The sequence below is a fragment of the Ciconia boyciana genome, chromosome 10 (assembly GCF_034638445.1).
Source record: "Ciconia boyciana chromosome 10, ASM3463844v1, whole genome shotgun sequence".
NCBI classification, from domain to species: domain Eukaryota; kingdom Metazoa; phylum Chordata; class Aves; order Ciconiiformes; family Ciconiidae; genus Ciconia; species Ciconia boyciana.
The window spans coordinates 20074485-20099806 of record NC_132943.1 but is presented as its reverse complement, the minus strand read 5'-3'; the positions used below and the strand labels follow the sequence as shown (position 1 = coordinate 20099806).

At 36.5% G+C, this 25322-nt stretch overlaps 2 protein-coding genes across 3 annotated transcripts in view; both read left to right on the top strand.

The window, feature by feature from the left end:
* The window catches only part of FAP (fibroblast activation protein alpha), a 41327-nt gene extending 37743 nt beyond the window's left edge, over positions 1–3584 (top strand). Inside the window, exons 23-26 of the mRNA XM_072874074.1 lie at positions 260–324; positions 1217–1289; positions 1553–1626; positions 2998–3584. Of these exons, the coding sequence (XP_072730175.1) occupies positions 260–324; positions 1217–1289; positions 1553–1626; positions 2998–3099 (314 nt within the window). The 3' untranslated portion in view covers positions 3100–3584. The remainder of the gene's footprint in view (positions 1–259; positions 325–1216; positions 1290–1552; positions 1627–2997) is intronic.
* Positions 3585–5242: 1658 nt separating this feature from the next.
* On the top strand, positions 5243–24458 carry GCG (glucagon). 2 transcript variants are annotated; one of them, XM_072874075.1, is made up of 10 exons: positions 5243–8370; positions 11029–11124; positions 11675–11860; positions 12050–12166; positions 16824–16924; positions 17892–18053; positions 18893–18946; positions 20564–20701; positions 22863–23006; positions 24048–24458. In XM_072874075.1, exons 4-10 carry the CDS (start codon positions 12134–12136, stop codon positions 24070–24072), a joined length of 657 nt encoding a protein of 218 aa, XP_072730176.1. In that variant the 5' UTR covers positions 5243–8370; positions 11029–11124; positions 11675–11860; positions 12050–12133; the 3' UTR covers positions 24073–24458. The 2 variants fall into 2 exon arrangements, with proteins under 2 accessions (XP_072730176.1, XP_072730177.1); XM_072874076.1 differs by lacking the exon at positions 12050–12166.
* Positions 24459–25322: the final 864 nt, after the last annotated feature.

The window sequence follows — 25322 nt, the reverse complement described above, 5'->3', positions numbered from 1 at the left end:
CTTTATCCACAAAACCTTCTGTTTGTTCCACAGATGAGTATCAAACCACTCTTTCTGCAAGGACTGTTTGGAGAACATTTATTAATTAACCTTCATAGGTGATTTTTGAAAAATATGTTTAAATTTGGTGTATTATGAGGAAACCAAGCAGAACAGATACAGTTAAAATAAACAACATTGAATTTGCTACGTGTCACTGGAGGCACAAAAATATCTGTACATTCTTTATCTATAGCTTTTTTCTTCTTTAATATTGCAGCATCTATCTACACAGAACGATTTATGGGTCTTCCAGTAGAGTCCGATAATCTTGAGCACTACAAGGTGAGAATTCTCTTTCTGTGTTCATCTGCCTTAAACTTGAATCACACTTCCATGGACAAGTAGAACTGTGAAGAAAGAAAATGACCCACCAGCTCTTATAGTGGCAGTCCTGTAGCAGCTAAGCTATTGCTGTGAAATTCATATCTTCATAGTTACTTGTGGTTTTGTATTTGTCAATCCTAAATATGCTAAATTGAAGGATCCTTATTTCCTCACTTGGACAAGTCAGACAGTTCTGCCAGTGCAAACCATTAGCCTCGGAAAGAACTCATATGAGAGAGGTTAAAATGTTGATGTTTATAAGATTTTGATTGGTACTGTTAGCTGTGGTATGCAAACTGCTTCATGCAAATTTAGCTCTCTGATAATAACATCATAAGCATACTAAACGGTCAGAACATCTTCCCCTACCTGGAACAGGTTGCCTTTCTTCTTTTCTTCACATTAATAGGAAGTCTATAGCTTCCTTTAGCAGCACACATACCAGCTCTGGATACAGAGAGGCCTGAATTAATGCCCAAAGAAGTTAGTGGAAAGACTCCTGTTAAAGATTTTGGATCATGTTCTCAGTACCTATTCTCCATCCCAATTCAAAGAACAGAAATGCTCAATACCAAACTGCCCTGGTAGAGCTGTCTGGGTAGCCAGGAATTATAGTGTTCAGGGAATGACACATGGCAAGTGCTGTGCTTTTTGTGAACTGGCCCTTAGAAAAGGCACTAAATATATGTGGCTTCTATTAGAACCTCAGATTGATATGAAGTCACTGCTGTCATTATTATGCCAGTCCAAATGTTTGATTGTTGTTCTACTAGGTAATGAAAGCCTTTCAGCTCTGTGACTGAGTGGTTTAAATTTAAGCTGCTGAACTGTTCATTTTTCCTCTCAACAGAATTCAACTGTGATGGCAAGAGCAAAGAATTTCCAAAATGTAGAGTATCTTCTCATCCATGGAACAGCAGATGGTGAGGTTTGCAAATGGCAGTACAAATACAGAGCCAGAATCACTTTGTTTGAAAAACATTAAGCATCTTTCTATGCCTTTGATTAGGGTCAGTACTTAGATCTTTGGTAGATTTCCATATGACATACTATAAGATGCTTACTCATTCTTAGTAATGTCAACTGTATCGCTTGATAATTAGTGGACACAACTTAATGCACTATAACTTTATGCTTTGTGGTATTTACACGTTTCAACAGCCAATATCTTTTTTTCCTTTTTCAGATAATGTACATTTTCAGAACTCAGCACAAATCGCAAAAGCTCTGGTTAATGCACAGGTGGATTTCCAGGCAATGGTAAATAATAGGCTATTTTTCATTTTGAACAGTGGTTTGTAGCTTTATCAATAAGCTTATCTGACATTTGGCAATGTTTTTAAGAACCCAGTTCAACTGAACATGCTTCAAAATCTGGCAATTGCTAGATTTGTTACTCTTCATAAACAATTTCTTCCTCAAAGGATTTGCCTGCTCTTTTTTTTTTTTCCTTCTTGCCCTTTGGATGCTAGCAGGATTTCTCTCTTGTCAAGAATAACTTAGAGGCTTTTAAAATGAGCCAGGGAGAAGAATGAGAATCCAGCCTCCTTATGAAAGTTGCTGATAACTAGTAAAAGAAAGGAAGATGAAGGAGCTGGCTTCTGGGGCCAAACCCATCATTGGTTCTGATGGATTCTATCTTGAACTGGACATGCATGCCACAGGCACAAGGTGAAACAAGCAAAAAGGGTATAAGGTATCGAAGTAGTATATCCAGGATCAGAAATAAAACAAGTTCTCTGCAAAACTTGCTTGGGGTAGCAGGTGCAGGCAAAGAGAGAAACATGTAGGCAAGAGGTTTGAGGATATAAATGAGGAATGAACAGGGGAAAAGTAGTTCTGAATTACATGCTAAGCTCTGCTTCTGCACCTTTTTTCTCGGGGCTAATGACCAAAGTATTTGCTTGCTATCAAATGTAATGGCCTTCTGCCTGAGTCCACTTTCCCAGGACCATGAACTCCCAAAAAAGGGATCACACAGAGATCGTCCTGCACTTGGGTTTTGTAGGCCCTTTTGTGTATTCCACATTTTCTGCCTCCTTCACTGGTATTTAGCAAACCCGGGTTATTTCTCAAGTATCTGGAATACTGTATGCAGGTGTAGTCATTCTAGTTCAGCTACAGGGGAATGTCTGTTATTTCTAAAAGTTAGCATAATTCACATGTGTATTTTATTTGCAGTATATCATTCATAATGTTCATGGCCCTGCTGTAATGCAGGATGTTTTGAATAGAATTCCACAACAGTTAGCTGAAAGCTTGTTGCTTACAGCTCAGTATTCCTAAGCAAGACTGTGACCCCTATTGCCAAGGCCATGCAGCAGGTCAAGGGCATTTCATCCCTAAGGGCATCTCAAAGCTCTTTTGCCTGACTTGATACAACTGACTTGTCAGTACTGAGGCAGTAATGCTTACTGCTAGATTACAGAAGGTTTAGAAACTTTTTTGCAGCAAGAAGATGAGTATACTGGAAATTGGTGAAAAGAAAAAATATTAGTAAGTCCCTCTGTTTTCTTGAGGCATCCACGTTCTTCTGTATGGTAATAAAATAAAGTTCTTGTATTGTTTAACTATTGCAGAATTGAAGACATAACATAGGGGGTTTATGGCTTTTTTTTTTTTCTTTTTCAGTGGTATACTGACCAGAACCATGGAATTCCAGGCCTTTCCAGCAAACACCTCTACACACATATGACCCACTTCCTCAAACAATGTTTTTCTTTGTCAGAATAAGTAGGCTATTCAGAGCATGATAAGGCATCTGATATATCTCTGGGAGAATGCAATGATAACAGTGCCCAGGTTATATAGTTTCCAGGTGAATTGATAACAGGAACCTTGAAGTTTTAAACTTGATGTTTACATCCACTTTTGATATTGTATATTAGCAAATGTTAGGCTAATACATCTTTTGGCACATTTAACACCTGTTTGATAGAAAAAATAAAATCAGAATGTAAAATGGCCATGTTCATTTATTGCCATCTTGCTTAAACTTACATTCTGCAATCCAAAGATAGGTGGTCCATTGCAAAGGCACACTGCCAGATGAATATGCTTGCATTTGTTAACTACAACTGTAAAATGGGAAAGGACAAAGAAAGCAGTGCAAGTACCTAATTAGCATCCTAACAAGAACCAGTTTCTTGAAATTTATTTCCAATTTCTTGGAAAGAATCCAAGCAGGGATAGGAACACACAATATTTAAAGCTGAAGTTTGGATAATTATCGAGAATATTGAATGCTGTGTTCAAATTTTATTCAAATCTTATTTGAAACCTTGATTCTGCAGAACTCTCAGTGTTCAGGTTTAAATATGAAAGCAGGACATTCATGATAGCTATTTTATCTCAGTGTTTTTTCTTCCTGTATTCAGAATATGTGAGCCATATTAGCCTGTTTTTAATCTCTAATCATCGCCTCAGCATTCAAATTAATCTCAATGTCATTCATCCCAGACTGGAGGGGAAGGATCAAAGGATTATGCAGGCTTTCTTTGCTTTGTTTCCAGTGAAACTATTTTAGGGAGTCTTTAAAAATGCTAGAGGCTAATAATGATTGGAATACTTGTATTCTTTTGATTAATAATTAAATCAGTCCTGTCATAATATAAGAATATGAACAAGATAATTGGCAAGAGATCCATTGTAGATTAAATGATTCTCTGGTCATGTGTTTAAAAAATTCTGAGTTAGCCTACTGCACAAGAACCATGGTCTGTCTAACACAGTATCTCATCTCTGCTATTAGCCAGTGAGAGTACAAAAGAACCTGAAAAAGATTGTGGAGTAGCCTTCCCACAAAGCAAGCTGCTTCCTAACTCTCAGTCAGAGATCAGTTGCTGCTTCTTTGTGGAAAAGCAAGGGGTTTCATTTGACCCTCTTGACAAGAACATGGGGTTTAGCCAAAATCATTAAAATGTAGAAGTGATTTGCTATGTAACAGCTTCCTTCATTTTGTTAATGGCAATATCAAATCTGATTTTCCACACATGAGAACATTCCTCAGACACATCTTTATGTAAATGTAGTTGCCAAGCTGTTTGTAATGGTTAAATTATACTTTGATGGGAACTCTTCAGAAAATACTCAATTAGTTCAGGTTTTTTTGGAAACGCTGCCAATTACGTGACGTTAATGAGCTTTTTGTTGGTAATGTAATTAAAATTCAACTGCTATAATGGTTAAAGGAAAAAATTATAGCTCTAAGAAAGTTAACATTAAGCAAATATAACATGAAGTGGTGCTAATTAGATGTTGAATATATGGTCCTATGTGCATTTGCTGCACACAACAGTAGTCTCAGTAATGTAGTTATTTTACAAATAAGGAATACAATTCAGTTGAAATTACTGAGATTTAACTACCAGTTTCTTATATTGATACAACACTACAGAAACCATTGCAAAATTGTGGTGAAAGAGAGAAAAATCAAGCTCTTATCCCAGATGCTTAAAGGTTTTAGATACCTGAATATGTCAATGGGAACCTAGAGCAATTTTCAAAAAAAGCATGGTATCAATCTCCCATAAATATTAAGTTCTCTTTAAATTTCTGCACCTTTATTTTTATTTATACGTTTGAAAATCCTATAAGCTCTGGAAATTTGGCCAGATAAATTGGCCCTTTGTGAATACTATAAGTAATAAAGTGGTGCAATGTGTTGTTCACACCCTGCCCACAGGTCTGTAGTCAGAAGCTTCTGGAAGTATTTGGAATAAGGGACATTTCAGGAAAATGTGTCAAATAAAATAACAGAAGGTATCTTTTTCCCAAGGGATGCATTAGCTGTTTCATTATTAATCTGCCCTTATGCCTGTTTCCTAAGGCAATCAGAGTACACATCTTCCAAACAGTCCACCATTTACCTTGGCTTGTAGGAAGCAGTTGTGGGGATAAAACATGAAAAAAATAAGTGCATCATGCTGCTGTCATTTTTGCTTCATTGTTTTTCCTGTTGTTAATTTATCTGCCTTACACAGTGTTCTTGCCAAAGAATGGGAATATGTCTTCAGCAGAGTGTGACATTTACACTGAGTTGCTGGAATAATGTCTAACCTGAAAGCTTTATGATTGAGCAACCATGTACTTTGATGACCTGGGGGAAAATGTCCTAGGATGCTGTGAGTGTCAAAAAAAACCCTCTTAAAAACATACACAACATCAAATCGCTGGCCCCTGCTAATAACCTAACGTTGCAGTCATTCATTAGAAATGGTGCAGAGCACTTCAAATGCAGAGCACATCACAGTATCACAGTATGTGCATCACAGTATGTGCAGAGCACAGAGAAATGGTGCAGAGCACATCACAGTATCACAGAATCACAGCATGGTTGGGGTTGGAAGTGAGCTTTGGAGGTCACCTCCCTGTTCAAGCAGGGCCACCTACAGCCAGTACCGCAGGACTATGTCCAGATGGCTTTTGAATATCTAAAAAGATGGAGACTTCACAACCTCTCTGGGCCACCTCTGCCAGTGTTTGGTCACCCTCATAGTAAAAAAGTGTTTCCTTATGTTCAGACAGAACCTTCTGTGTTTCAGTTTGTGCCTGTTGCCTCTTGTTCTGTCACTGGGCACCACTGAAAAGAGCCTGGCTCCATCTTCTTTATACCATCTCTTCAGATATTTATATACAGTGGTAAGATCCTCCCAAGCCTTTTCTTCTCTAGAAAGAGAACTTCTCCATTTTGCATTGCTGTCTACAGTCACAATCCTTGTTATAAGCATCACCACAAACATTCACTGAACAGTTATTTGCCCCATTCCTTTTTAATCTAGCCTACAGTATTGGCTCTTCTGTAACAGATCTTCAACACAGTTCAAGGTGAAAGGGCTTGTCCTAAGGAATCAAGCTGAAGCTACAAAAATATGTTTAAGAGTTAGCCTTATATATGAATAAAAAGTATATATACCTATACTTCAGACATAGAATATGGTATGTAAGAGCCAACACTGGAACACAATTTATTATGAAACTAAGAAATTATAGCTTTTGTGACAAGATTTTCTAAGCTGATGAATGAATATCCTCAAAGTTTTGCTTCCCACTTTCAAATGTTTTAGAGGATCTGGTTTTCAGAAAATGCTGAGCACTTTCTACTCTTCTTTTCTCTTTTGAATAAGGATCTCACACTTCAGATACCCACAAATACCACTTCTGACAATGAAACTTAGTCTTCAAATATCTGTCATATAAACAAGGTATACAAGCCTCTGAAGATGGGACATAGTTGTTCTGAATTAAGTAGACAGGCCCTTGATAAATAGCCACAGATACAGTGGTTTACAAGTCAGTTTCCACTATGAATCCTGGTTAGCTTTTACAAAATAAAACTAGAGCTCCAAAGCGAAAACTGCTTTATTCTAGGAACTGAAGTGTACATAAATAGTAGAAAACCACTGGTTCCACTCCAAACCATTCATTCCCCAACACCTATTTTCATCGTCTACCTCATTCATGCTGTGTGAGCTGTACATATCAATGAACATGCAATCCTCATACCTCAAACGTGGAGCTACATGCTTTGCTTCACTTAGGATTACTGCAGCTGCAAAGAAGAAAAGGCCTGAAGAGAAAACAGCATTAGTAGAAAACCAAGTATAAGCCCAGCCAGGCTCCAGAATATGGTTAGTGTTATACTCATTTTACTCAGATATCAAGTCAAATTCAGACTACATTCAATACTTTCCAGTTTGCCAGTCAGTTCCAATTACAAGGCACAGCTGTTTAGAACATTTTATAGAGTCATTTGAAGGCTCTATATTTAATCTGAATAATTCATAGTATTTGCTAAGAGCATTTGGTATTACTTTCAATTATGAACATTGTCTTCTCAGAATGTAAAGTAACTAGTACATACTTGGCCAGCTCTTCTGCTTGCGCAAATTGATGCAGCTCCATTGACTTCAAATGGAGTGATTCCAATGTATGTGAGTAGGCAGTGTGGGCTGCAGCACAGTTACAATAGCTCTCTTTCCTGAGGTGCAAATCCATCAGCATCCATGGCAGTGAGCATGGAGTTGCATGCTGTGGAAAGGCTTAGAGTCCCTAAACCAATCCTCCGTTTCAGAAAGCCATTCTTGCTCTCCAAAGTGTAGCCATGGAGTTGTACACATACATATGCACACATCTCTGTGTGTTATATATATGTACACATGTATGTATGTAACAGGATGCATATGTTTTATGTATGTGCTTACACATATGTTCTTCCTACATATGTTGCACTAATTCTCAGAAGGGGAGTGCAGGGCTCTTTTGGCTGATTATCATGCAGCAAGGATAGGAAAATAAAAGGGGCTGCACAGCTCAGCCTCTGAACTGATGGTTGACAAGGATAGAGAGAGAATGCCTTCCGTGCAATGTAAGAAAGAAAAGGGTGTGGGCCTGTAGTCATACCCCAAGATACATCCTCCTCCCTCCCACGTTCTTTAAATATATAACAGATAATAATATAATAACAATAAATATGTAATGAATAAATATACAGAAAAATGTGGGGGGTTCACTTTTTTGAAAGCATTTGTTGGGGATTTTTTTACTTTTTTACTTTCAAAAGTCAGCAACTTCCTAATTCATTGAAATGTTCAAACCTTGACAATTGAATTTTTTAATTACTTTTTTCTTGCACCAACACTTAAAGAGTTGAGAAAAACATCCTAGAAAATTATGATATACAGAATATGCTAGCCAGTTACAACAAATACATTGGTCCTATTTTTCCAAAAAGCCATGCCAACTGGAATTGTCACTGCTAGACCATGAGGTTCAGTGTGCAGCTGGTAAGAATTCTGCTTCTCATTTTACCTCTTCTGTAACTTTCCCCACAGATTTTTTTGTCCAGTGAGCACAGTACACTGTCCTTAATAGCAGCCATTACCTGATGCTGAGATGGTGGTGCAGGAAAATTTGATCAACTCCAAATACAGTGAACCCAAGATATAGATCTTTTAATGACTCCAAGTGAATCATGAAAAGCATGAAGATGCAACTTTCCTGAAGGCAGGTCACTTTCAGGTTCTATCTCAGTCTGACTCAGTCGAAGTACTGTCTCATATGTGAACTATAATATAGAGGAGAGTGAGGTTGCCCTTGACTTTTGCCATAGGGTGCCATCTAACTATTGTATTTTACAATGTGAGAAGGAAAAAACCTGAGTATATATGCATGTTTCATGCACTCGTTACAATTTTCTACTTCTGTTTAGTAACTCCTGTTTGCTGTGCTCTTGAAATAGTATTACTATAGATTCAGTTATGAATGTTGCATGGTTCTTGATGGGTGTTCACTTCTTTCCTGTACTTTTTATTGTCTGTGTATCACTTGAAAAACAAATAATCAGCCACCTTCTAGATGCTAGATGACCTGCTAGATGATATAGCCTGTGTAACAACCTGCCCAACCAGGTGCACTGAGCTGCTCTCATATATTTTTTTCTGAAATCATCCTACTGTAAAAAAGGAACTTTATCTGACACAAGAAAATAAACAGAGCTAAACAAAAAGAAAAGAACTGCCTGTTTCCTGGAGGAGATGATATTGTCTTACATTCTGTATTGCCTGTTTAGAAAGCTATGTATCTTTAACTCAGCATGCAGTGAGATAATTGTCTGTAGCAATCCATTTCAACAAGTGTGCATGTGTCATCCTGGTGTAAAAAAGGCCTAAACGGCCCTTTGATCACCATCTGCTGTCCTGTCGGGGTACTGCAGGGCTGGGCAGCCCGCCTTCGCCCGCAGGAGCCGCAAAGCTGACCAACTTCACGGGGAGACAGCGCCTGCTAACACCTAGTGCTGAGCTTACATTTAAAATGTGATTTTGCATCCCCTATGTAACGCTCATAAAGTTTAAATAGAAAGTCGATTAAAAAATAATTCTGAGATAAAGTATCTCAGTGAAATCGGCATCTCATGAAAATAAGTAGATTTGGGGTACAAGGTTGTTTCGAGGGTTATTTTGGCTCCTTTGGCACCATGTCTTAGATGTGACACAGTTGTTTGCCTAGGGAAGGTTGGTATATGGAGATGGTAATTCTGGTTGTTTCAAGCAAAAAAACCTGAAAAGCCAAGTTTGATAAATATCTATGCAAGTTTGTATATCCTGTGCCAATCAGTGACTGGGAATCCATGACTCTGAATGGATGTGAAAAATACAATTAGGAGCAGGAAGAAAGAGGCCATGGGGCAGAGAACATGTGAAAAAGAGGGGAAAGAAGTAGTAATTAAAAAGATGAGTAACAAAAAGGGAAAATAAGGCTCTCGGAAATGACTGAAGGTACAAACAGAAGGCACTGATGAGAGGAACAGAAGCTGTGCTCTTAAGTTTTCAGCAGCAGCATTAGTAGACATTTGCATTGTAGCTAGAAATGACAAAAATGGACCATGAATCTCAGTAGATGGATCCAAGAGCAAAGAAAAATTACACTAACACAAAAAAAAAAAAAATTGACTATTTAAAAATAAAATTGACTATGTAGGGAGACTTAATGTTTCCCTAAACCCATACTGTGGTACCACAGCAAGGTATTTAGGATAGAGCTCTAGGAAGGATCCATTCAATTTTTTTTGCCACTCCAGGCAAACACTAGGGTTATTATATTTGTACACTGCCTCAGTTGTGTCGTATGGGCTATGCCAAGCTGGCTGTGGTCAGCCAGCAGAAAATCACCTCACTGAAGAAGATTCTTTGCTTGCTTCCTGGAGCAGTGTTAGGGGAAATAAAAGGGTTTGCTGTAATATGTATGCTTCGTGCCACAAATTAGACCATGGGCCACTCCAGACTGGAGCACAGGCTGTCATTAATGTTCAGTGAGATGTCCACTGATTTGAGACCCTTCCCTCTACTGAGCAGAACTGAAACTCAAGGTTGAAGTCCCTCAAATTTAATGTGTCTCCTGGACTGGAGAAAGAAGGCTGCAGGGAGACCTTATAGCAGCCTTCCAGGACTTAAAGGGGGCCTATAGGAAAGACAGGGACAGACTTTTTAGCAAGGCCTGTTGTGACAGGACAAGGAGCAATGGTTTTAAACTAAGGGAGGGCAGATTTAGACTGGATTTAAGAAAGAAATTTTCTACAATGAGGGTGGTGAGGCACTGGAACAGGTTGCCCAGAGAGGTAGTGGAGGCCCCATCCCTGGAAACATTCAAGGTCATTTCTCGTTCTGAGCAACCTGATCTAGTTAAAGATGTCCCTGCTTTTGCAGGGGGGTTGGACTAGATGACCTGTAAAGGTCCCTTCCAATCCAAAGCATTCTATGATTCTATGACTGCCTGGCACCTTACATATGTAATAATATTTCAATTTTGGTGTCCTTTTGCATTTTACAATGGATTATCATGATGTATGAAAAAGTCTGAAAAAAAATAAAACTTTGCCAGGAATTTCTTAAAGGGAGGTTTCTCACTTGTTGCTTCATAGACAGAATGGAAGACCCATATTCCTGACTGGCAGGATTTTTCAGCTGCTAGGGCCATTGACAAGCATTGTGTCAATCTCTCCTACCTATGGTCACCAGATGGCTGAACATAGTCTTCTTTGGCAATGCTGCCCCACTACAGCTATGAAATTCCCCCTATTATGGAATGGTTTAGGACTTTAACAATAGTTGCATAGAACACACACAGCTACAAAGCTCAAATCTGTTTTGGTTTTTTTCCTTGTAGGGAATGGAGACGTGAGCAAAAGGCTTATCTTGCATAAATCTGTAGGCCACACTGTGAAACTCAGTTTATAATGAATGTTTGGCATACAAATCTCAAGTGAGTATGAATTCGCATACAGTAGACTTTACAAAGTTGGCATTTTACATCTAAGGGTAATCAAATCTTTTTGTTAAATTTGACCTGTGCTAGCTTTGATAGTGGGTAGCCATCACTGCAGTACTTCATATCTCTTCACGTTCATTATAATGGCACAAGATTACCTGAAGAATCATTCAAGGGCTTTGGGGGAGTTGTGTTGGTTATTATTAACAGTATATTAAAGTTATAAACCTTGATTTAAAATTGATAGGTGAAGTTCATGCTATTGATGTCAACAGGACCGGCATTTTGCTCAATACTAAATGTTAAATGTGGCAAATCAGAATTTGGAGAAATTGCTGCCTTAATCCCAGGCACCTTTAGCCCACTGTTTGTCATCCTAATGCCCTTCTGTTTGATATTTACTTCTTTGGACATTGCTACCTCACTCCTTTTGCAAATCCATGTTAGCATTGATGTCATAAAGTAAGCAGAATGAATGTGTGAAATTGCTTGTAAAATTATCAAATGAAATGAATAGAAAATATGATTACTTTTTTTTTTTAAGTTGAATAAGGAAACTGTCAGCAATGATGCACTCTCGTAATGCTTACTAGAGCTGAACAGTATATATATAAGTCTGTGCAAGAGGCAGCTAGGCAGATCTCAGGATCCTCAAGGCTTGCCATAGTTCCAGAAGAGAGAGTAGCATCTCTTTCTGCAACTGCTACGTATCACTTCAAACTATAAAAAGGTAAGATTTATATGAACTACCAGTATAATTTGTTTGAGAAAGCTGAGTGTGTTATCTGAATTGTACTGCCCAAAGTTTGCAATAGAGGTGCAGGATCTTTCAGCAAATTGGTGTTTTCTTCTGTGGTTATAATCATGGATGTTTGGAGTTAATGACATAATCATTTAAATCTTTAATCTATTGAATTAGTTCAACAGAGAATGATCGGAAAAAGGGAAATCAACTGTTTGGGTTGCAGAAGCAATTGAAAGAAGGAAGATTAACCATGAGAACATGAAAGACATGCATTGTAGTAAGAATTTAAATGTGAGATACATAATTATTGATTTTTATATTTTTATCTCCTTTAGTATCTCCTCTAGAGATATTTAATGAACATGAGTTTAAAAATATTCACTCCTTATAGATACTGCCTAAATATGAATCAACAGAGATTAAATTAGCAGAATGCAAACAAATTAAGTGAGCTTATATAGACACTGATTTAAAACTGTCCAAGACAGATTGTCCCTCCATCGCCCTACAGATTGCTAGTCCTCTGCCCTACTTTTAGATTAGTTTGTCTCAAGCAACTATTCTTTTCATATCACTATAAGATCTGAAAAGGAAATTTTATAGCACAAAAGTAAAAATTAAAGCCTTTCAATAGTTATTGTGATTATTGTATAAAATTTAATTTAGTCTTCCATCCTACTATGGATTTCCTTAGGCTAGAACCGCTATATTTTACAGAACTTTCCACAAGGCATTATAACATGGTAGGTAAATTAGATGTAAAGTACATCTACCTGAAAAAGTGATTTCTTTATAATTAGAAATAATTGCTATTTGTAAACAGTTGCATGTCAATAGAAATTATTTTATTCATTCATACATTTTCATATGAAACGATTCCCTTTTTTACTGCTGTAACTCCATAATTAATATTTTTAAACTGGAAATAGATACAAATCTGACTTTTGAAAGATTCTTTTTTGAAAACTCAATGAAATTAAGCTAGTTAAAATTGCACATAGTGTAAAAAAGACATCTGCAGTAAAATATATTGGAAAAACTAGCAAAATCAGGTTGATCAAGGAAATAATATTCAAGTAAGTTTCTGATCAAGATTTGAGAGACATATTTGTTACATACTTTCTGGTGGTTCAAACTGAGATGTGTTAAGTTTTTCATCTCCAATCAGAAAGAAATTAAAACGTTTTCATTAGTCTAATATGCATAGGAACAAAAATTTTCTGTGTAAGATTAGCCTTAGTTTTCCTGCACCTTGACAGTAAGATTGCAGTATCTACTGGTGACCTAAATAACTTAGAGCAAATAAAACCTTTCTTCTGATCAAGAGATGAATTGATTAGCAGGAATAAACTAAACAAATATTATTTTGCTGATCATCTCTTTTTCTCTACAAAACATGTTTGTGTTCCCAAGAATAAAATAACAATTTCTTCTTTAAAAACTGTAGCTTCTTTAACTTGTCAAAAACTGCTGTTGCTTGTTTGGGTTACCAATAGCAAGTACTAAACGTTGAACAAACAAAACTGATTCTAAATTTTTGAAAAAACATATTTGACAGAAGTTTAATAGCTTTTGAAAATGCTTATTTTATTAATAAGGATTCTCTTATTTGAAAATTGTATTAATTTCAAAAACCTGCATTTATACATCTTTCTTTTTTGTAATCTCTCCAGATTTGGATTCTGAAAAATTTAGAAAGAAGCTAAACATGCATTTAAATTTAAACATATTCTTAAGGCATAAAGTGTCCAATGGGACTGTTCACATCTGAAAGCTCTGTAGGACTGAGGCATGAGTTAGAGCCAAGACATATTGAAATCACTGAAAATCTATTTACTGACTGCAATGGGCTTTGAATATGTTTTTTTATAAGTTTTATATAAAAGAATAGCTTTTGGTGTCTGATATTACTATAAGGAGGCTGGATTAATGACTAGACTATTTCTTTCATTCCACCTCAGTGACTTAGGTTTATATCTAATCTGTATCATGGTTTAACAAAGCTACAGGCAGCTGTAAACTATCTTTTTTATTTTTTCAGGTTAAGTAAAAGTATTCCAAACTGCTAGCATACCATTAAGTAGGGCAAATTTACTCATGTGTGGTGCAATAGCCAGACTTTCTTTGGTGTCTAAGTTAACTCGTTTACAGCTGTATCAGCTAGCATGGGGGTCACTACATTACAATCAAACCATTTTTGTGACCACAGCAGAGCTGTCTCTTCATAGGCAGAGCTTTTGTTCCATTGTTGGAAGCCTATGAAATGTGAAATTATGCATTCTTTGGGATAAACATTGGATGTCAGTGTTGCACCACCAAATTACAGCTCCAAATTGAAACAGTGAAAAGAGAGTTCAACACTATAGTTAGAGTTATAATAGGGCTGACTACATGGCCACTACGGTATTTGTTGGTGTTATAGCAGGATATGTGCAAGTGTAGGCATCAAATCTCATATATCAGGACATTACAGAAGGCAGAAAAGAGTCTCCATACACACTGATGAAAAAATGAGCAACACTGGCAGTGGCTTCTGGTGGAGAGAGGGAAATCAACTCCCATTGCCTAATAGTACAATCCACCAGAAAATCTTACATTCATCAATTTATTTTCCTGGTTTTGATTAAGATTTGATTAAGATTTTGATTGCCTTAAATATTTTGATACTGACACTGAGGTATTCTAGTAAAATGTTTGTATTATTCATTAAGATTATTTTAAAAATTAGGCCTCACAAAGTACCAGAAGCAATACAGTCTTCCTAACCATAGGTAAAATGCCTGCCAACAGTCAAGCTTTGCATCTCCAACTCTAAGTTATTTTATAATAGATGGAAGAAACAGATTTCATAAAAAATCTGCTCTGAAGCTGGGCAGACTACTGGGGGAGAGTAGAAGTCCTACAGCAGTAAGGTTTTTGATGCAGGAGTTTACTTTTTCAGAGATGTTCATATAGCTCCCCCAATTTGCACTACAATAAAGCACAGAGCCAGCTTTAAATCTCAAGAGAGAGTAATATGCACCTTCTCTACACATCATTCCTTCATAACTTTCTTATGGCTTCCTCCAGGCCATAGCATATTTAAATTCAGCCTATTGTGACAAGGCATTACAATAGAGAATAGATATGTTTTCACTCAGACTGCCTTATTTTATAAATCATTGAATTTCAACAAATAACTCCTCCAGTGGAGCCAGAGGAGTTCAGTGCAGATTACATTTAGTGGGGAGGGTGGTTTTTGCCTGGCTCTTACTTTGCCACCTACCACTTTACTTCAATGCACTCATCTTTCCTGTCTCCCTTTGTTTTTCAGACTGTTACATAAACTCCCATAGGGAAGTGTCATGGATGGCAGAAGGGCTCTTTCAAATACACAACTATCAGTCCAAGTACCTGATGAAATTATTTGCAGTGACATTTTGCTGATGTGAAGTCATTGTAACTTCTGTTGCTTTACAGCAGATTAATAATGTGATCCATACTGATTTTAAAGTTAGAATTAATGAGCATTTACTATTCATAATTCAATGAATGAGCATTTAGCTATTGAATGAATGGCATATTCAATTTCTTCGTCAAGGTCAAAAGTACCTAACCAAATTTTAAATTCATTTCCTTTGCTATACATTCATTCCATAAATTTAAGTAATCCAAAATAATTTTAAAAACCCAATACATACTAGTTGATTTTGTAAGTAGATTTCCTCTCATTTCCTGTTTATGGAAAGCACTTTTGAGTCTATTAGCCATTAGCTGCTCATAGTCCCTTTTGCACAGGGTTTTGTGAGCCTAAAATGAATATCACTTCTTTGTTCAACTGTTTGTCCTATAGGGGATCATGTGTCAACAGACTAATAATACTACATTAAATAATGAAAATTGTAGCACACATAATTAGGGGATTAGAGAATGCCTTATTCCCAACCATGACTATTCACTAAAAGTTATAACTGTACTACTTGCATGAGTAAACCAGTCACTAATGCAAGTAAGGGAATCACAGCTTGGCTGTGGGTCACCAAAGCATTTGTACAGACTGTAATACTCTAGTTTACATTGAATGATCTCACATTAAAGTCAGTGAGACTCCTCAAGTTATTACAGTGTGTGTGATGAAGACACATATAATAATGCAGACATGGTTGAAGCCAATAGAATGACCTGTAACAGTAAGAATTACATCTGGGAGACACATTTTCTGCTTTGGTTTATTATCATTAATATGAAGTATATACCCCATATCTTGTGTATCCCATATAGCACCATAATGGAAGCCTTTAAGCTGAAATAAAGTATTATGTCAATAGTGCAACAAGCAAAACTTGACATATCGCATCGTGAATTGAACACAAGCCAGTATGTGGTTTGGTGGTTGTTTATTTCTAAGGAGTCACATCTATTAATAAGTCATTATTAAGTCCAGAGGCCTGCAATATCTGTTCTTTCAAAAAAAAATTTTAAAAGGAGGGTGGAGGGCCAGAAGGAAAGAATGGGGAGCTGCTAATGTGACAGCATTCTTGACAGAGATTTGCTTTGTTTTTTCTCTAGTGAATGAGCTGGAAAAAAATAAAAAGACACACCAATATCCTAGTTTTGCAATAAAACGATATTATAGAAACAGATCTAATGCTTGCCATCAGCAGAACACAGAGCAAAGGAGATACAGACCTTTATATTACAAAAGAAAGTGAGGATGCAGTTGCTCTCAGCTCACCTTGTGTTCTAGAATAGAGACTAGAGCCTAAAGACTAGAACAGAGACTACATGTTTTGAATGCCTACCCAAGGCACTACAGTCTCCATGCACTGGACATGGACCTCGTCCTCACAGGGTCTCAATATCATCACGTTTAGATCAGCATTAAGGATGTCTCTTTTCGATGTAATTGATTCAGATGTATGTAAAGATGATTACATTTTTCTTTGTTGCCTTATTTCTGTTTTGACAGGCAATGAAAATGAAAAGTGTTTATTTTGTTGCTGGGCTCCTTTTAATGATAGTTCAAGGCAGCTGGCAAAATCCTCTTCAGGATACAGAGGAGAAATCAAGGTAAATTCTTTAGATCAAACTTTGTCCTGGTTTCAGCTGAGATAGAGTTAATTTTCTTTATAGTGGCTGGTATGGGGCTATGTTTTGGATTTGTGCTGAAAACAGTGTTGATAATACAGAGATGTTTTAGTTGTTGCTGCGCTAGTCAAGGACTTTTCAGCTTCCCGTGCTCTGCCAGGTGCAGAAGAAGCTGGGAGGGGGCACAGCCAGGATAGTTGATCCAAACTGACCAAAGGGCTATTCTATACCACATGACGTCATGCTCAGTATATAAAGCTGGGGAAGAAGAAGGAAGGGGGGCACATTTGGAGTGATGGCGTTTGTCTTCCAAGTAACCATTACACGTGATGGAGCCCTGCTTTCCTGGAGATGGCTGAACACCTGCCTGCCCATGGGAAGGAGTGAATGAATTCCTTGCTTTGCTTTGCTTGCGTGCGCAGCTTTTGCTTTACCTATTAAACTGTCTTTAATTCAACCCTCGAGTTTTCTTACTTTTGCTCTTCCGATTCTCTCCCCCATCCCACCAGGGGGGAGTGAGTGAGCGGCTGCGTGGTGCTTAGTTCCCGGCTGGGGCTAAACCACGACAAACTTCTAGAAACACTTGGCCTGAACTTTGTTTTCTTATAGTTTGCAGCAAAACGTACTATGACTTAAAGACAGGTTTTTGTATACTATTACACAGTACTTAATCTACCATTGGAATTGGCAAAAGTTTTTAATATTGCAAAGGATAGCACTGAAGTTTTCAGTATTACAAACAATAGTTGCCTTAGTTAGCCAAGAAGACCTTGTAATTGTGTAGTATCCCATCTGCTATGTTGATTCATTTTACTAGCCTGCTAGTAATCAATATGCCACTGGCTTTTACTTTGTGAGAGTATAAAATAGTATTTTTAAAAGAAAAGTCAATGTACCTGTAGAATGTACTATAATCATTGCCAATTAACAAGTTCTAAACTTTTCACAGATCATTCAAAGCTTCCCAGTCTGAACCATTAGATGAATCTAGACAGCTGAATGAAGTGAAACGTCACTCACAAGGCACATTCACCAGTGATTACAGCAAGTACTTGGACACTAGACGAGCTCAGGACTTTGTGCAATGGTTAATGAGCACTAAAAGAAATGGGTAAGCATTTTGGTCGCATTGCTATAGATCTCCATATGCAGAAACAGCCAAAAATCTAGCTGAATTCAGTTTCTTGATTTCAGCTTCTCATCACAGACCACATATAATCCCCAAATAAGTAAAGTACTTAAGGAAAACTTACAGATAATGTTAATACGTTATTAGAAATGGGGAATATATGCAAAATCAGTCAAAAGGATTTGGATAAATCAAGTGTAGTATCAGTATGTTATCTGATATGCCATCTAAAAAGACTATCTCAGCCTCTTTGGAACAGATTGTTTCAGTGAATGAATTAAGTTCAATATGAATAAGATATGTAAATATAATGTAAAGATCTGGGCCATTGGGGCTTAATAAAACTTCCATCTCTATGGATACTCTAATCCTGAAGTTTCATTTGTGAAAAGGGAGCTAAGGTTAAGTTTTGTTGACCACTGGGTACTTTACCAGTATCACAAATACACTGTTAAGGCATGAGTTGGCAAGTTTTTTTGAAAATATACTTTGATTAAACACAAGCTACCAAGCTGAGAGCAAGAATAATGTAAAAGCATGTAAGTCTATGCCCTGTGTTCTAGACATCTGTCCACAGAATCCAAAAATCTATGATATTAATGCTTTTAAATCCCTGTGGAAGTCTTTAAAGCATAAAGTAACTATTTCTAGATATTGTATTAATTTAAATTCATAAGCCTGAAATTATTTATAATATTCACCTATCAGTCATGGTTGTTTATCATAATATTTAAATGATAACCAATAAAATCTTATCAGCTTATGCATGCTCTGCAATGTACTGGTAATAATGATCTAATGATTGTGGAATTCCACTACAGCCAACAAGGACAGGAGGACAAAGAAAATGACAAATTCCCGGACCAGCTCTCAAGGTATTCTAGTTGCCACAACTTGTTACTTGAAAACAGTTTAAGCTCATTTTCTGTTAGACAAGAAAGAAAACAACCAGTATTCTTTACAATGTTACTGCAATCCAAGAAATACCTATCAAAAGAAATTATCTCGCACCTGCTTTTTACAAGGAAAGAGGAAATGTCTGTATGTTATTTATTCCTGTACCTGTTTTCTATAGCTATGTGCAATGGCTTCAAGGGATGCAACAGGATGAGAACAGATTTCAGGAAAGGACATTCCAAGTAATACAGGAGAGTAGAGAATAAGATAAAAAGAAAAACTTGGTATAGAAAAAGGCTGAAGAAAAAAAACCCATTATGTTGAGGAAAAGAAAACCAGTGAGAAGACTCATGAAAGGAGAATGGCCAGGCACCAATTTGCAGAGAGCTAATAAAGCGCGATAAAATGCTCAGCCCTAAGCACTCAGTCCTATGTTACATAAACCGCTCATTACAGGAAAGGAGAACACAATACCTGCTGGAGGACAGAATTTTGTTTCTTGACAATGTTTTTGGGAGAGGATTGGGGGGGGGTGGAAATTTGAAACAAATAAAACAAAAACCCAGTTAGTGTTTTTGCAAAACAAATTGAAATACCTATATTCATTCTTCCTTTTGTCAGAAATTCCAAAGAAGACAGCCCGGATCACAAAGATCCTTCCATTCAAAACAGTCAGTATCAGTAACAAATCTCTAACAATGTTTCAGTTTCAATGAAACAGCATATCTCAAAAAATTAACGTTTCATTAAAAATGTTCCAAACAACTCTAGTTAGCATGCTTGATGAAAAGTGCAGATGGTACTAAATTAGGAGGAATGGTAAAATCCCAAGAAGATAAAAAATAGTAGAAAGAGCTAGAGGCCCTGAAAACTGGGTGGAAATTAGCAAATTCTGAAATAGAAATGCTAGGGAACTTATTAATGGAAAATATTCCATAATATGTCTACTTCTCAGTGCAGGTCTCCTTCCTAAGGGCCAGTGTGACATAATTTTGTGCTATATCAGAGAAAGAAGCACAATGAGATGTAAGGAGGGAGAAGGCAATTGTCTTTCTCTATTAAGCTGGAGGCGATCAGGCTTTAAATTGTTCCAAGATTATCACTTGGTCAGAATTATGATTAAAAGGGTGTTCACAAAATAATTCAAAATGTAAATTCAAAAGGAATTAAGTCTGAACAGGTTGGCTAAGAAATAATGAAGATGAAGGTAGGAGGAGTGGCTTAACTGAAATTTTTAGGTTAACACAAGAGGTAACAAAAAGCATGTCTTGTAGAATACAATACAGTTTGTTGATCATAGCTAATTAATCTAGCAGACCATTCCAATGCAGGTATATTTGCTTTCAGCACCTGATTTGATTTGTTCAGAACTAGTTCAGACATCTCTGCACAGAACTGTATTGCATAGCACAGAAAATGCCTTCAGAACTGAAAGACATCAAGAAAAAAAAAATATCGAGTAATTTGAGAAGAAAAAAAAACCCTCTCCCTAATAAGAAATGCTAGTCTGGTGGGTGAGAAATAGAAATCAATAAAGGTTAAAAAAAAATTAAGTCTTTATGCAGTCTGCTCCTAGAGTATTGCTCTTCTTTCAGCAATGCAATCTCCAAGCGTCATGCTGAATTTGAGAGACATGCTGAAGGCACCTACACCAGTGATATCACCTCTTATTTGGAAGGTCAAGCTGCCAAAGAGTTCATTGCTTGGTTAGTGAACGGACGAGGAAGAAGAGAGTAAGAATCCATCCATTCCTATTATTAAATTTTGCCTTGCTTTTGGGGTTAGAAATCAAGTCTGATGAAACCTTGATGTGTTTTTGATCATTCTTGCTGTACTTCATGTTTTTCTTTTGTAATAGAAAATATTCTGTGGGTGTTAGGCTACCACTTTAAATTACTAAGTTCAAATACAGATTAAAACAAACCTGTTCAGTATGCTGTTACACTCTAAAAGGTCAAGATATATTTAAGGTCAACATATCTAAAACTAAACCAGACCTTCCTCTAACTACCACCTTTCCCCCTTCACATAACATTGCTTACAGTCTCCTTAACTATCATTGAGATGATTCAAGTCAGTGTCATCTTAAATTACTTTCTCTTTTTTTCCCTTTCACAGCCAATCTTTTCCTCTGCAATATTTCCAAGATTAAATTTTTACCAATGTCATCAGCTGTACTCCATGTGCTGGTGATCATTCCCAGCAGTAACTTATGACTTCTTTTCCTCTTCCCATGCTCCACAAAGTCTACCCAAGTTGCTGCTGCCAAAATAACTATCATTTCCTACAACTATGACTTATTTTCCTTTCCTAAGACACCTCTACTTCTTTTGCTATGGTTCACGGTTTTGTGGACGCAGTGCTCCACAGTTTTGACTTACCTATGTCTCTGATTTCTTTCAATTAATATCTTGTTCTCCACATACTCATTGCAGATTTCTCAAGCCTATTCACTTCATCTACTCACTCATGACTTTGCATCTTTTTTCATGATAGTCTTACACTTAGAACGGCCTTACCTTCAGTCTCCTGCAGGCACCTTCTATCTCATCATATTTCCAACTCTGCATGGTTAGGAGCTACACCGTGCACATACCACTCCCCACCTTTTAACTGTTCTATACTTATTTGTGCCTTTAGACTGTAAGCTCTTCGGGGCAGGGATTTCAGTTCATCCTCTGATTATATATTCTACCATCTGTAAAGTACTATGTAAGTCTCTCGCACTATATAAAAATAATAAATAACAATAAAATATAATCTGTAAGACAAGATTGTGTGTTGTAGTCAAGGAAGACTAAACAGGTAACAGTAAATTTTGTAAATAATGATGATTTCCTGAAAAAACAGAGTTAAATAAATGAGGTCAGCTATAGAGAGAAGGGAAAGGCTGTTGCCACTTCATAGTGATCTTCAGATTTGCAGTTGTTTTTCTGTCATGTTTTATTTTCATGAGGAGAAATAGGGTATTTCAGTATCTGTAAGAGAGAGAGATTACAACCTAGCTGTGATGAACTGAGCTTAGAAACCTAGATGGACAATTAAATGTAGACTACCCATCTGCTTCCCAATACTTAGTATTATTTGCAAACTTGTATATAGTCTTCCCTGAAATTATTGCATGAAAAGAACCAGTCTACCTGTCGTAGGTCCCAGAGCACAGTGTGCTTCAGTATCTACCCACCTTAATGGAATTCATTAAAATCTTCCTATATTTGATGGAATGAAACAAGAGGGAAGTTTTCTAAACCAGGCCCTTGGCATAATGACATTCCAATGGTCAAAAAAGGATAGAGCAAGAATCAGGATCTGATTCCAAATATAAAATGCTATTGTACAGCAAACAAGCACATAGATTTTATACAGGTGTTGTAACTGAGTTATTTTAACCCCCCAAAATAGTTGCTGCTCTTAATATCTAAATACTTATGCAATCTAATTGTAAGTATATAACTAGGACTTAAGTCCAATTAAAATAGAAACAAATGTATGAAAATTTGACTATAACGTTTTAGTAGTGATATTTCTTAAATAACAATTCTTAGTAAATCTACTGTGAGTTTTATTGATGTCTAGTCTACTTGGCACAGACATTGCAGACTGAGATATGTTTTGCATGTATGACTTTTCCAAAAAATGCTAGAGAGGAATTTAGACTCACCTGAAGGAACAGTCCTCATCTGGTAAAGGGAGACTTCCATACTTTATTCTGTTGTTAAAATAATGCATTTTGTGATATACATCATGCTGTACAGAGCCATAACATCAGGCTCAACCCTTATCTTCTTAAAATCACAGGAGATGTGCAGTGTATTAGAATCCTGTAATGAGGTCCTTTTAAACAGTTTGTTTATTTTGATCTGCAAATTGTTTGATAATTTCTTCCCTTTGAAGTTTCCCAGAAAAAGCTCTTGTGGCCGAAGAAATGGGCCGAAGACATGCAGATGGCACATTCACGAGTGATATCAACAAAGTCCTTGATGATATGGCTGCCAAAGAGTTCCTAAAATGGCTGATTAACACAAAAGTTACCCAAAGGTGCCTGAATTTTGATTGTGTTATTCTTAATATACTGGGGGTTTAAATGAATTTGTCATAGATAGCGAAAATACTGCTAATTTTTCTCTTAACTATTGACATATCTGTAACTGCTACAAACTTTGTTACAGACAGTGCTACAAGGATAAGACACTAAACAGAACTCATGAACTCATTCCAAATATAACCTGTATTTTGTATCAGTGGTGAACCTATTTAATAGTTTCCTATCTAACTTGAGGGGAATTTTAACACTGAATGTTACCAGAAGTGAGGTCATATTAAATTATTGAAAAATAAAACTCTCCTTTGCATGGGCATTATAAAATCAGACCTACTTATTGGTAAAATCACACCAAATTGATTAGCCTTTAAAGACCGTGATATAAAACACTGCCTTAAATTGTGGGTTGTCATTAGGGAATAGGGTACTGTAATCTGAGTTCCTGATAGCTAACTATTTAAGAACCCTGCTTTAGTTTGACTGTGTATGGGCAAATGCTGTTGGAAAAGCAACATTTTCTATCCAAGCTCTGTGAACAGGTTAATATTTAAGAATTACTTGTTAACATTAACAAAGTGTTTCAAAAATAATAAAATGCTAACCCAAGGCACATGTGAGTGGCCAGATTTTTTAAAATGTTAGATGTCCGCTCTGTAAAAATTAATTACTTTTAGTCTTTTGACTACTGAACCACTAGTTGATCTTGACTAGTTGATCTTGAAAATCTGAAACAACCAATATTGTCTCAAAAAATTTAGAAGGTATAGTTAAAATACAGTTTTTATTAACATTTTAATATTTTGTGTTTGTTTGTAGTTCAGCATTGAAACAAACAATTTGGGAAAATAATCTATTAGAAACTATTAAAAGCCTTTTCCTTTAGGAACAATTGTTTTCAATCTGTTATTAGAGAGAGGCATTGAAGGGTCTGTGGAACTAACATCTGCTAACTCTTAAACAGAAAAAATATGTTCCCCACATATTTCATAAATCTTGGGAGATTTATATGTCCTAATTGCTGCTGCTTTTTTTTGCAGGGACCTTTTGGGAGAATACCAGTAAAAATGCAGAATAAAAACGGGATAAATGAAGATCTTCATTGCATCAACTGCCAGTTATTAAGAGATTCTGAAATCTGTATTCTGTCATTTACATTGGATGTAACAAAGCTATGACACCTTGCATGCCAGGAAATAATTGTACTAGAGTTTAGTGTTGCCAAAGGTTTATATATGGAAAACCTATTGTCTAAGGGACGGTTATCTTAACAGCTTTAAGACTATGAAAGTTCCATATCTTCATATTTTCCATTTATTAGGACTGAAGTAACTCCATTTATATTTAATGATAAAATTATTTTTCTAAAAAGTTGAATTCTACACACAAAGGATTCAATCACCAATTATATGTGTTATTTGTAAGGGGCTGGCAGTTACAAATGCCTGAGAAGTGAATATCCCTCTTAAAACCTTTGTTATAAAAAGGCTAAGCTTTAAGGATATTAAATGATAGCCTTAAATAAATTTTTTCAAGCTTCTTTTCTGTTGACTTTTCATGTGTATATCCATTGTGCCTCTTTGCACTCCATTTCACTTTATTCTAATATTTTAGTGTCACTGAGATCTTGGAAGTGGTTTGTTTGGAATCATAAAACAAACTCAACATTTTGTTTTGTCACATTTTCTCCATAATGATTCTCAGAAAAGAGCTGAGTGAACTTCTTTGAATTATCTTTGGTTGAAATAGAAATCGAGTAAGATGAAGCCAGAGGGGAAACAAGACTGAACAGCCAAGTATTCTTCATTAGCATAAATTCTTGTTTCTCAGCAAAAGCAGGAGGACGGCTTTGAAAAATATTGAGTCCAATATACTCCATTAGTAGTGGAAACTGCCACGTAATTTCTTCAAATTTTTTGAGATTGCCAAGTAAAGCCAACTCAAATGGCCCTGGGGTCACTCTAATCTGTGTTGAATTCTTTTCTTCCTTCCTCCTCTGAGAACCGCTTTGTCCATCATCTCTTGCATTTAGCAACATCTTACTGTAACTTACAAGCACAATTGACATTTCAGTAACCTGTGCCTTCTGCATTATGGTGACAGAACATTTTTCTTGCAGATCTCAGTGTTTCTAGCAATCCAAACTCTTATACTCTCAGCTGGCCAGTGCATGTTTTTGTAGGTATGGTAGTACCTGCCACTCTCAAATAGCCACAGGTTCTGTTATGCACCTCTTAACTTCTGATGACTCCCCAAAGCCCCTTTTCTCCCCTTGCTATAATAGCAATATGCCAGGTATCTATATTAAAGTGTCC

Bases quoted from the DNA above. Each gene is read 5' to 3' on its own strand.
- GCG (XM_072874075.1), top strand. From the start codon at position 12,134: ATGAAAGACATGCATTGTAGTAAGAATTTAAAT. The intron at 18,054-18,892 runs GTAAGCATTTTG...ATTCCACTACAG, and splicing joins ATGAGCACTAAAAGAAATGG to CCAACAAGGACAGGAGGACA. The intron at 18,947-20,563 runs GTATTCTAGTTG...CTCTTCTTTCAG, and splicing joins TTCCCGGACCAGCTCTCAAG to CAATGCAATCTCCAAGCGTC.